Here is a 13,604-nt window from a genome sequence, read left to right as displayed (position 1 = left end):
ATTTTTAGTCATATATTTACTACCACTTTCTTATTTTAACTATATTCTGTATTAAATGACTCGTTCAGTGAGTGGATATCCTTCACAGTGGTCTGATCGGACTACTTATGAAAAACCGTGTGGACCAGTACGTTTACCACACTACCTGCTGAACTTGAATTCATGATCAGGAAGCACAGTGCGTGTACACATTCCAGTGATTATAGAGATGTCAAATTGGTAGTCTTTCAATGTATGATTCTTCATTTAGTAAATTCGATTTGTAGTGTTTTTACTCTACTTCTAAACGATTCAAAGGTTTATGTGATACACTTTGTTACAGCTGATCCGTTGGCAGACTCTATTGAAAATCTTCAGATTTTTGTTCGTAGTTTTCTACCGTTTTTTTTATTGTTTTAAATATTTTGTCGAATGCGGAGCAGTTGGCATCTCTGCAGTTAGTAGATTAATTGCACTTCTTTTAAATCTTCCAGTTTTTTTTTTCTTCTTTTCTTAAGCAGCTGGCTATATACATCTTGCTTCAATGTAAGCAAAAAACAATCTACCGAAATTGCAGATGCACGGTTCACATTTATAAAGATTTTGAATCAATAATGCACCTAGTAGATCATCACTGAGCAAGCTTGAAGAAATCTCTTAACACGTTCACGCCGTGAGGTAAAAATAATGGTACGGGAAAAGAGAGAATACTGGTGCAAGAACTATTTCAATATTAGATAATATTCGGGAGGAGTTAATCTATTATCAACAATATCAATTCACTGTAAGGTAATTTATCACGGCGAAGAAGCAATTCAATATAAAAGTTGCATCCGTTAAAAACAATTGGTAGTTAAGGATTTTTATTATTCCTGGAAAAAAACTAAAAACTGAAATTTATTGTTACCAGTTTTTACTCCGGTGCGCTGCCAAGATGAGACAATCTAGCGTGACCCACCGGTGGGTCACCCCGGCGTGAACGTGTTAAGTACAGCATGCGCAACGTTGCTCAAAGTCAACCTCGGAAGTACTTAACCGGCTGGAGAGATAAGTAAATAGAGAGATTTTACATCCTTTTTGGAAAAAAGTGGCATCACAAGCATTTTATTATTAGGATTTGTTTTGAAGAAGCAAGAGTACTTATGTTTACCATATTATATTAATGATATTAATATTTATATTTGGATCTGAGGTCTAAGTACAGAGCGTTTGTAAAGCAGAAGTCTTAAGTTGAAGAAAGAAATATGCTACCACTTTTGTCACATAAGAGTATTCCACTAATCATTGGGCTAATTACACTTCTTTTTAAGGATGCGTGGCTCATATTTATAGAGATTTTGCATCAGTAATGCGCATAATAGTAATGCACACTGCGCAAGCGCGAAGTAATTACTTAAGTGGTGCATGCGCGATGTTGCTCAGAGTTAAGTGGAAAGACGGAGTTAATCGGAAGGAAAAATTGCAAAATAGAGATTTTGCACCCCAATCCGTCTGATTAACTTTTTTTTTTCTTTTTAAATAAATCAACCAACAATGTGCAAGTGGATGTCTAGATAAACCAACGAATGAAATTATTAAAAGTACAATATTTGGATATGATGGCATGCCAAAAATGAAACTTGGTAACTTTTTATCATTTAGTTCAGTAAGCGCAACTCTGCATGTCTATACTATCCAATACGAGGTGTGATCAAAAAGTATCCGACTTTTGTTCATAAAATAAACGTTTATTATGATATAATTATTTAATACAAATCCCCTTCAAAGTAGTCCCCTTGGGCTGCCACACACTTCTCCCAACGCTTTTGCCACTGTTGAAAGCATCGCTGGAAGTCCTCCTTCGGTATGGCTCTCAGATGGTCTGTCGCATTCTGCATAATGTCTTCTCTGGTCTGAAATCTGGTCCCTTTTAGTGGCATTTTCAGCCTTGGGAAAAGCCAAAAATCGCATGGAGCCACGTACGGAGAGTAGGGAGGTTGACGAACCACTGGTGTGCTGTGTTTTGTCAAGAAGTTCTGAATTAAATGGGAAGAATGTGCGGGAGCGTTATCATGATGGAGCTTTCAACTGCCTGTTGCCCACAGATCCGGGCGCTTGCGCCTCACTGCGTCACGAAGGCGACGCAGAACCTCTTGGTAGTACTCCTTGGTGATTGTAGTACCGTGTGGTGCGTACTCGTGATGTACTAAGCCACTGGAGTCAAAAAAGGCAGTTAGCATGACCTTGACATTGCTGCGAACTTGCCTTGCTTTGTTGGGCCTCGGGGATGAAGGATGCTTCCACTGTGTTGACTGGCGCTTGGTTTCTGGGTCATATCCATAAACCCATGACTCGTCCCCTGTAATCACTGTGTTCATAAAGTCGGGATCACCGTTCACAGTTTCCAGCATGTCTTGTGCGATCTCCAGACGAAGGTTTTTTTGCTCAAATGTTAGCAGCTTTGGTACAAACTTTGCTGAGACTCTCCTGAGGCCCAAGTCGTCAGTCAAAATTGATTGAATGGAACCAAAACTAATACTCACCTCGTCTACAAGCTCTCTGATCGTGATTCGGCGATTCTGCATCACCAGGTTCTTCACTTGATCAATGATGGCATCATTTTTCGATGTTGAGGGCCTCCCTGAGCGTGGTTCACTTTCAACTGATAAGCGGCCATCTTTGAAGCGGTTGCACCACTCCTTTATCTGTGTGGTGCCCATCGCTTCATTTCCAAACACTTGTTTAATCTTGCGAATTGTTTCCACTTGCGAATCACCAAGATTAAAACAAAATTTTATGCAATAACGCTGTTCGACTTTTTCTGACATTTAAAAAAAAAAAAATCCGACGACACTCACTTGCACCTGTTCAATCATGAATGGCCTGACGCCGACTGACTTGTATTGGAGCTGTAGAAAAAAATGAGCATGCGCACTAGGCATGCTCACAACCACACATCGAGCCCCGCCCCCATAGCTGCGTTTGTTTGACCAATAAAAATTAAGGTCGGATACTTTTTGATCATACCTCGTATAATCGCGTTTAAAACGTTAATAATAACACTAGGAAACAAATTTTTTGTGCATTTATACAAATACTTGAAATCAGTGAAGCTTAAATGTCTATTCGAAAGTTTCATGCAACATAAAGCAAAAAAATTTGTGACCCAGAGTTACTAATTTATAATATCTTAAAAAACAATCCATTAGATAAGAAATATGTTAATTTTTCTTTTAGCTGATAATTTTTGCCCTAATGCAGTGTTTCTCAAAGTGTGGTACGCGTACCCCCAGGGGTACGGGGACAGTTTAGCGGGGGTACGGGTTCCTATTCGAAATATCTTGCAACAAACGAAAATTTCAAAAATTTTTATTTAAAAACAAAGCTAGCCATGAACATTTATGAATTTTTTATTGGTCATTTTTTTGCAGAGTTAACAGTTAATAATTAGTGGTGTCAACAGCCAGTTGTGATTTTAAACTTTTGTGCATTTTTTTTATAGAAAAAAATACATTCATTTTTTTATTGGTGGTACACAGAGTTGCGAAAAATTTAGAAAGGGTACACAAAAGTCATAAGTTTGGGAAACACTGCCCTAATGTATTAAAGGTAAAATAAAAACAATACCACTTTTTATTGAGAAATTAAAATTATATATAATAATTTTAACTTATTCAATTATCGATAGACGTTCTAGTTGAGCAATTAGATTAAATGTTGACTATATAGTTAACATGGGTAAAATTATTTGGACACAAAAGAAATCTATGCATAAAATATCACGGCGTAGTATTAAACTGAATAACTCGAAGACATTTATTTAAAATTTATTGCTTTCCCATTGTTGGTACTTTTTTTGTAAAGCTAATAGTTTTCAGTGTATTTATAAACCGAAGAATATTTATTGGCCAACACACCGTGTAAGTGATTTAAATTTAATATATTTTGATACTTAGCTAGTTATTTTTAATGCAAATTGAAAAACAAAACTTATAATTTCACTTATCTTCAACATAAATTGACAACCAATTTCTAAATTTAAGTAGGGCATTTTTATTCTTTGACAAAAGATCAGAGAAACAGATCAAAAACTTGCACCACAAGTTACAGAATTATAAAAATATTTATTCATTCAACCAGGGCGATTTGAAATACAAAGAGTGGTAACTAATAAAATTCTAAATTTTATTAAAAGAGATTAAAATTAGCAACTTTCTCTAGCACATTGTTTTCAGTTTACAATTGAAAGTAAATGCAAAATATTGGTTTTGCTCCGAATATGAATAATTTGAAATGCAAGTCATAGTGGTAGTTACAATTGAATAAACAAAGCAATATTAAGTAACATTGAATTGAGTTTCGACCGCTTTTTACAGTTCAATTTTCTATGTTTTCTTGGATTGTACGGTAAAATTATATTAAAAAAAATCTTTTACCGAAGGAGGTGGGGAGAGTAATGTCAGCAGGTCCTGGAGTATTCCACTCAGCTGCGATGGGTCCTCGTCTCTTGGTAGGTGTCCAGGGTCTTTGCTGAACTGTAAAAACTGAAGTATGCTGGGGGCTACCGTTCTAGAAATGAAGAAAACAGTAAATTTAAATACAAAAGGTATAAAATTGATAATAAGAGTCAAATTGGTATATTATAGGAAAAAAAACACAATTCGTCGTCTGGGTGCGTAACCAAATCTTTCATCAAAAATAAGTACCTTTTAAGTACTTTTTAACCCCTTGGGGACGGTTGCTTCAGAAAAACATTCGTACAAAATCAGAATCAAGTTGTAATTAAATAAAAAACGGTAACTTAAATGTAGTCGTTGCTAATTTGACAGACTTACTTTGCTTTTACTTTAATTATTGTTAGCTTAATCATATATATAATCAATGCGGAAACTAATAATTGGTGCACCGGAGTATCTGGCCAAAAAGGCCACCTCCGTAAATTATCTGATTACAAACTGAATCAAAGGCCATTGATATTAAAATTATTTGAATTAGTAAACTTAATGTTAGCAGTTAAAGAAAATTGGGTATACTATAGCCTACGTCACAGGTCATGTTATTCCTACTAAATTTAACTAGTAAACAACATTTTCTGTGAACCTAATTTCTAACAACAAGTAAACATTAAACGAAGTGTGTTGTTATAAGTCGCTACTCGTCAGGTTGGAAATGTATTAGTCTAGTTCCTTTTGAAATAATTTATATTGTTGTTTTATCTAAGTTAATGAATTTAGTAAACATATTTAAAACTCAGCTTATTAATTAAACTAAAAGGTAAATATTATTCCTAGTAAAATTTTCGGAATGGAAGTAGTTGTGTTTTTTTCATATTATACCCAATTGTGGATAAGAAGATAGAACAAGGATAACACAGACAGGTAATAACATAAACAATGGAGGAAAAAAAATTATTATTCATTATAAATCATTATTTAATTTTTTTTATTTATAATTATTGACAAATAAGCAGTGAGTGATTAGCATTGTTAGTAGTTGAATTAGTAAATTGAATCAGAATGAGCCGCAGTAATTCCGCGAAGGATTGGGCCAACTCTAGAAGGTGGAAAAAGGTAATGATGATAGAGGAGATGAGGAGCCAGTCAGGGGGATAGAAAGTATATAATCAATGTTGATTGATTGATTGATTGATATGAGTGGAATCTCGGTGTTAAGCGCGAAGCGCTTCTAACCGATTCATCTATACTGTTTTGGCATTTAGTCTAGAGGTCATATACAGTTCTAAGTTAGTATAATCAATGTTTATTCAAAGTATAACTATATAGTTTTATTTTGAACAAAGTAATGGTGAATTAAATAAATCAAACAATTATAACTCCGCCCACAAACACACTGCAAAAGAATTACTTTGATTACCAGTTTCATCTTTTTACCCTGGTTGATACGGTTTTGTGCTGGCACGTATTTGTGACAGTCGGCGCGAAAGGATTAAAGAATCAAGAAATAATTTTAAGCACTATATACAATAACAAAATGAAAAATAATTTTCAAAGACTTTACATGATCATGATAAAATAACTAATTTCTGACAAAGAACTCTTTTCTTGATTATATTAGCCATTGTAAAATGATCAAGAGATTTTTCAATTCGATATCAGAGGCTGGAAAATGAAGCCTGAAATTCAGAATATCTTGCAAAATGCAGCCGAGTTGCACATGAAAGTGCAATAATCTCACCAAACGCAGCTCAGTAGACACACATGCGGACTGTCAATTTTTTATTCAAACATGTAAAATTATTGGTGCTTTCATACGCTATGGACCGAGATAGATTGTGGTTGAATGAATTGTAAAAACGTTGAATAGAACAATGTGAAAAGCACGCTTTTTCATAATGCGTGGCAAAAATCAGCATGGTAAAGCAAACAATTCAACAATTAAGTTTGTGAATTAAAATAAATTTCAATGATGAATAACTGTTTCCCTTAGATCTAAATAACTACAAATTTGAAACATTACTTTTTTGGAAGCGAGCCATATTTGCAAGATTTTGCTTTTAATACAGAAAAAGACGCCAACGTTTCATGCTGTAACCATAAATTATTTAAATGCAAAATATAGCACTTATTATTTATTTTGATCTAAAATAGTACAAATATCGAAAAAAGAGTGAAAAATATGTTTAATAAAAATTCTTCGTTAACCCTTTCGAGCCGACTGTCACAAATACGTGAAAGCAAAGAACCGTATCAATCAGGGTAAAAAGATAAAACTGGTAATCAAAGTATTTCTTTAGCAGATTATTTGTGGGCGGAGTTATAATTGTTTGATTTATTTAATTCACTATTACTTTGTTCAAAATAAAACTATTTAGTTATACTTTGAATTAACATTGATTATATATATCATTAAACTAACAATAATTAAAGTAAAAGCAAAGTAAGTCTGTCAAATTAGCAACGGCTACATTTAAGTTACCGTTTTTTATTTAATTACAACTTGATTCTAATTTTGTACGAATGCTTTCCTGAATCAACCGCCCCCAAGGGGTTAAGTTTGTGAATTAAAATAAAATTCAATGATGAATAACTGCAAATTCGAAACATTATTTTTTGGAAGTGAGCCATATTTGCAAGATTTTGCTTTTAACACTGAAAAGTTGCCAACGTTTCATGCTGTATTTCATAACCATATATTATTTAAATGCAAAATATAACATTCATTATTTATTTTGATCTAAACTAGTACAAATAACGAAAAAAGTGTGAAAAATATGTTTAATAAAAATTCTTCGTTAATGGGTTAAAGATAACACAATATTTTTTTTTACTAGTTTTAAAGAATGACAAATTTAGGGATTGATAAATTAGTCTTAATAAAATTAGTAGAATGCCTTCAAGAACCGTAAGACCAACAAATTCATCTACTAAGTGTTGTTTTGATCATATGATTGAAACGGAAACAGCGTGAAAAGGAAGCACTGGCCAGACAAAACATCAGAATGATGAAAAACAATTTCCGGTAAATGTTCACACGATTAACGTGTCAAAAATATGCAAATAAGGGAGAACTGATAAAGCAGACGACACTCATTGCTCGTCCTGATTGATTCATGAAATTCCACATCAGAAAAGTTTTGCAACGTCCTACTAAGGAATTCGGTTAATCGTTGGAAAGCAACAAAAAAAAAATAAAAGAAATCAAAAGATGTTTTGATTTCAATTGCGTCTGAGACAGAAAACTTTAATGTGTTATCTATTCATGGTTAGAAGTTTTATACATGTTATCAATTTTACGTCACAAAATTATTCAAGATAAAAATTATGCATTTCACCAACATAATTAACACCAAATTTTATTTGAGAATGATAATTTTTAAGAACATCTAGCGCTAGATATTAAGAACGTAGCTAAATTTTAAGAACATGTGATTATAATATGAGATCTATTATTGAGACATATTAAAGTTTAAAACCATAATTTTCTAATTTTTAATTAATCACCTGAGATTAAAATAAATTAACGTGCATGGCTGCTATTTCAGATATAAAAAGCGAACACTGATTGTCAGAACAAATTATATATATATATATCCCTGAAAAAACATTAGATATTCTCTTAAAAAGGCTGCTTAAAACTATATAAATATCAAATAACCTTTAAGATGAGTGCGGATTTTTTTTAATTCACTAGAATAGTTAGTTTCAGAGATATAGAAAAATACGAAAAAAGTGTGAGTAATAATAACTTCAACCGCTTACCTTACAAAATTATTCGAGTAAAAGGTTAATTAAAAAAAAAAAGTAGTGAATATGCAAATCTATTTTCTTTTTTTGCATAAAAACTGCATTATTTAAAGAAACTACAAGACGGAAATTACATTACATCTTCGTTATTCCCCTTGATCTCATAATATGAGACCAAAGGGTTAAATTGTTTCTTCTTCTTTCTTTCCAGAAGCGTTTAACTTGGCAATACGAACCATTACAAAATTAAGTCAAGGTCAAAATTAGCCGAAATTGCCCCAGAACACGCCAAAATCTCATCTTTTTCTACTGTCACTCATCCCAATAAGCATGGCAGCTGTCAGTGAAGTGCCGAAATATCATTAATCCTCTTAAAAATTAAGAACATCCCTGGTTAGAAGAAATTTCGATTAAGGAGTAGAACACCTTCGCATTTTTTTATCATCTTTAATTCATCACGCGTTACGGCCTTGACACTACCTTTCAAGAGTGAATCATCGATTTTACTCTCTTTTTTATCTTCTTCTTCTTCAGATAATCATTTACAGAAGATAACTGTTTGGATTTTAAGCTTGAAAGAACCAGTAAAAGTTTCACTTTTTTTAAAAAAAATTAAATTTCTATAAAAGTGAAGAAAAAGAAAATTTAAAAAAAAAAATGGATGGAATATAACAGGCGAATATTAAATGTATGTACGTATCATTCGCGGATTCTTCATCAGCCTGTTTCGATAACCCTTTGTAGTTAACCTTTCGAATACACTTTAGTTTATGTGCTTTATTAAGTAAGTGGATAAATCTCTATCAGACCTGCCAACTTGAGCCTGCTTCGATAACCCTTCTTAGTTAACCTTTCGCATACACTTTAGCTTATATGCTTTATTAAGTAGGTGGATATATCTCTATCAGACCTGCCAATATAAGCCTGCTTCGATAACCCTTCTTATAATTAACCTTTCGACTACATTTTAGCTTATATGCTTTATTAAGTAGGTGGATTAATCTCTATCAGACCTGTTAATTTAAGCCTGCTTCGATAACCCTTCTTAGTTAACCTTTCGAATACACTTTAGCTTATGTGCTTTATTAAGTTCGTGGATAAATCTCTATCAGGTCAACCAACTTTTCCACATTTAAGCTGGAGATTTTTCACAATTATTTAAAACAGTATCAAAATGTATTTCGTTACGTTTAAACTAAAATGATTTAAAAAAGAAGCAGGGCATTTAAGAAATTGAAATATATGTAAAACTACCAAAAATGCCCAAATGTTTATAATGATAGAAAAATTTTGAGCATACTTGCTTACTTTTTATTTCTTTACTACGATAAATATTGAGTATTTCCGGGTTGGCTTATTTCCTTTATTATCAACATTAGATTTTTTTAAATCATTCAGTTACTCGTATATCTATTACAACTTAAGTGTGGAAATACTTCATTCTGCAGATTAGTTTCGTTAATATGCAGATAGATTAGAGGGATCCGTTAAAACGTCGAAAATCGTTTCATTTCTCAAATTATATAAGTAACATAATGTTATCGATTTGTTTTTCGATATCGCATGATTCAAGTTATAATAATCAAAAAATTAGACAATTATATCAGCTCGTCATTAATGACAGAATATTTAGATCTGGAGAGTAGGTTTTGTCATGTAAAATGTTATGTTTATATCAAATTACCATATTTTCCTTAGAGTTTACGTACAATAGAACGGATCGCAAATTTGACAAACGTTCGAGACAACGGGACTCAAAATTTTCTAGAATGATTTGCTTAGAATTTCTATAAATGCTGCCTCTCCTAACAGAGTCAGATGCTCATGCTGCAATTAACAAATAGTATTTTACAGCCGAAAGACAGCGGTATACTGACTTAATTCATATACGTTTCTTATTTTAATGACTTTTAATGATACAGGTGTTGAAAAAAAAATTGGAAATGCTTCAATATTAACTCTATGAACACAATCTTTCTTTTAACTGCAAATCTTTTGGAAGATTTTACATGACAAAACTGTTGACCCAATTTGAATGATCACGCTTGAAGCTTTTAGAAATGGTGTCATTTTTACCCATGCAAAATTTGCATCCATCAAAATGAATAGTTAACAGCTTCTCCTCTTTTTTAATGCCACTATAATTGAAAAAGTATTCTAATATAAATATTGCAATCCTTATTAATGAATCTAGGATTAGAGAGCAACCGAACACGAGTGGTAATAACCAGGACGGTCGGGTCTCTACTTTAACAGAGGTAAACTTTTTTGTTAATGAAGTTTTTTATGATCTTAACGTTATTCATTATGAATATTTGTTAAATCATCCCATTTTTTTGTAAATATTTTTCCTTCGAGTAATTTTCGTTTCCTAACCTGTAAATATGTCTTGAACGTTTCTATACGTTCAATTATTTGTTACTTATTACCATGGCAAAGTGCCATTCTTTTTTCTCTACCTTAACGTGTGGCATCATTTGTTGCATTTTTTGTAATCTGTGTATTGTTTTTGCTTATGTTCTCATTACAGGATGAATGGGAAAAGGGCCATTGTTGGCCTCAGGAGCACAGCTTGATCAAACAGACCAGACCAGACTCTAGAATTGCTGGTACTAAAGCTAAACATAAGTTATTAACTTCCTCTTCCCATTTCGGTAGATCCAAACTTGGCAAATGGCACTATTTCTAAAAACTTCAATCATGATCTTTCAAGATGTGGCAACAGTTTTGCCATGTAAAATCTTACGAAACATTTGCTACGAAAAGAATAATGTTGGTATCGAAGTGTTTCCATGTTTTTATCCAACCCAATGATATTGGAAACATTTGAAACCTTATAGGAACCATATTTTAAATTGTTGTTATATTTTTGCAATAACTATGTTTCAATTTTTCGAAGTTTTTTTATGGTTTTTATCACCTAAATATTCTTTGTCTGATGGTTAACATTTTAAAAATTGTTCACTTTTTTAGAGAAGTAGTGGGGAACAAAACATTTTAGTCTGGTTAATACCCTTAGACATACCTGCCAGCTCTCCCGGATTTTGCGGGAGATTTTATTTTCATATTTAAAGTGGTAGTAAATATATACTATTGTTTCTTTTATAAATTTAATTTTTAAATGATTTTGATCACCACTATTCTTACAAAAATTAAGCTTATATAATTAAGCAGGTCTCCGGGACTTAGGGCTAACCCCCAACCCCCTCTCGCTTTTATTGATACGTTCTTACGTAATATCACAATTTTTTCACTCAGATGAATGAGCTAAAGCCGCAGCCTGCGGCTGGTACTCAGGTCCAAACGTTATATAGGTATAGGTACCCTCCAACTTATGAGGATTTTGAAAATAATTCTTTCTAGTGGTAGCGAACCAAAGTAGAAATTTTCAGACCTGCCAACTTTTAATCCCTTCCATTATCATTTTTCCCAGTGGTATTAAAATGGAATTAAAATTTCAATTTTAAGCAAACAAATACGTTGTATTTGAAAAGAAATTAAGTTGACAACCATGACTGGATCGTGTAATTTTGGCAAGGTACCTGCCCGCGCAAGCGGGCACTAGACCTCTGATCTGTGTTATGCCCTAGGGCGACTGAAACAAATGGCATTGGAAGTAATGAGGACGGGAAATTTGGAGGAGTACGAGGCAGTAACGGCTCGAGATATCTGCATATGCAGTTCAAATCATGATAAAATATAAGAATTAGTTGGGGATAATAGTAACGCATGTTAATATATAAGCTTAATTTTTGTAAGAATAGTGGTGATCAAAATCATTTAAAAATTAAATTTATAAAAGAAAAAATAGTATATATTTACTACCACTTTAAATATGAAAATAAAATCTCCCTCAAAATCCGGGAGAGTTGGCAGGTATGAATTTTTATAGCAAATGGATCTCTCATAAAACTTTTATCAGAACTTAAGAATCTAGCCATATGGCCTGCACTTTTATAAGTAATAGTGGACAAGTTACGCTAAAATTAATTTTTTTTAAATATTAAGACATTAATTTTGCTACCGTCTGAAAAGAAGATTTCTGAAACTACGGAAATTCCGTAGCAGTTGGAGGGTATGCGTTACTATCATGGTTGTCAACTTAATTTTTTTCAAATACAACGTATTTGTTTGCTTAAAATTGAAGTTTTAATTCCATTTTAATACCACTGGGAAAAATGAAAATGGAAGGGATTAAAAGTTGGCAGGTCTGCCTTAGAACTGAAATTTTATCCCCTGACTTTGAATATACGTAATAAATGACCGGGCTGTACCCGGACATGTTAGCAGGTTTAAAAAAGATATAACATCTGATTTTGCACACGAGGTTCTTTTGAGCCAGGATCTAATCATATGCTTCTGTTTTTATTTTATCTTAAATAACTGTTTCATAATTTTAGAAAAGACGAAAAAACACGCTATTGTAGAACACAGAACATTCATTACCTTAACAATCTTATAATTTTTATAAAATTATAATAATGTTTGTTTTTAATGTATGGTAGAATCTGGTAAAACTAATTAAAATTAACTAACTTCTCCTTAAAATTGATTATAATTGGAAGAAAAAATGTTTTACATTCATGTGGTAACATAAATGAAACAGTTAGTAACTTTATTATATGACAAATATTAAGTATTTTATACCTTTATTTCTTAACAAATTACATGTTCGAAAGAATGGTAAAATCAGAATTTAAAATTTATATTCAATTTAAAATGAAAAGAAGGAAAAAGAATGAAACTAAATTTGATCTTATGATCAATTTTTTGTTTCATTTGCAAAATGAAACCTTATAAGCACAAGAAATAAGAAAATTAAAACATTACAGCGGATAACAAACTTATATGGGTTCTAAAACCTTATCAATGTTAAGTATGGAATTAAACAGAAAAATCCGTGGCAAAAAATGATTCATTTATGAAATTTTGAACACTCTTAGCTTCTCTGATACATGTATTTCTTTAGAAGTAACTATATCTAAGAAGTAACTGCAAGATCAACATTATTTCAAGCTTTTTTAAAGAATAAACCCGGCTTAATTGTAACAAAATGGCATATCACATAAGCCTTTGAAATCTTTAAGAAGTAAAGGTGAGTTAAACGCCGATAAATCGAATTTACTAAACCAAGAATCATACATTAAAAAACTATCACTCGAAAATATTTATCCGTTTTCCGGAGCAAATTGGCAGCTCTGTTAATGGTAGAAAGTTCAAAAAAGAACACGTAGCTAACAACATATAACATCTAATAGTTAGGCTATAACACTTTTAAGTGTTAGCGTAGTAGCTTAATTTTTATAAAATTATTTCTACAGCATATTATTATTACTACTACTCATAAATTTTTTCAAAACAACCATACAAGTTGGCAACTATGCGTTTTACATTTGAATTGGATTTCAAAAATTCAACTCATGCCAAAAAAATCAAAGTTTG

At 32.2% G+C, this 13,604-nt stretch overlaps 2 protein-coding genes across 14 annotated transcripts in view; both read right to left on the bottom strand.

Moving 5' to 3' along the window:
• LOC107440114 (uncharacterized) overlaps nt 1-13,604 on the bottom strand; it is a 97,715-nt gene that overhangs the window by 70,019 nt on the left and 14,092 nt on the right. For all 13 annotated transcript variants that reach the window (XR_015429069.1, XM_087151093.1, XM_087151097.1 and 10 more), the window contains exon 2: nt 4,395-4,527. Coding sequence is in view for 12 of the 13 variants with exons in the window: in XM_087151093.1 (XP_087007219.1) it covers nt 4,395-4,527 (133 nt within the window). In the remaining variant the exon portion in view is untranslated. The remainder of the gene's footprint in view (nt 1-4,394; nt 4,528-13,604) is intronic.
• LOC147803421 (protein GVQW3-like) lies at nt 1,646-3,707 on the bottom strand. The gene has a single exon (XM_087151099.1). It carries the CDS (start codon nt 2,784-2,786, stop codon nt 2,043-2,045), a length of 744 nt encoding a protein of 247 aa, XP_087007225.1. The 5' UTR covers nt 2,787-3,707; the 3' UTR covers nt 1,646-2,042.

This window comes from Parasteatoda tepidariorum, chromosome 9 (genome assembly GCF_982258835.1).
Source record: "Parasteatoda tepidariorum strain Cologne lab strain chromosome 9, Ptep-v5.0, whole genome shotgun sequence".
Lineage (NCBI taxonomy): Eukaryota > Metazoa > Arthropoda > Arachnida > Araneae > Theridiidae > Parasteatoda > Parasteatoda tepidariorum.
Note: the sequence above shows the minus strand (reverse complement) of the source record. Positions and strands in the feature narration are given on the sequence as shown.

Excerpts from the sequence above, each read along its gene's own strand:
- LOC147803421 (XM_087151099.1), bottom strand. The coding sequence starts at position 2,786 with ATGTCAGAAAAAGTCGAACAGCGTTATTGCATAAAATTTTGTTTTAAT.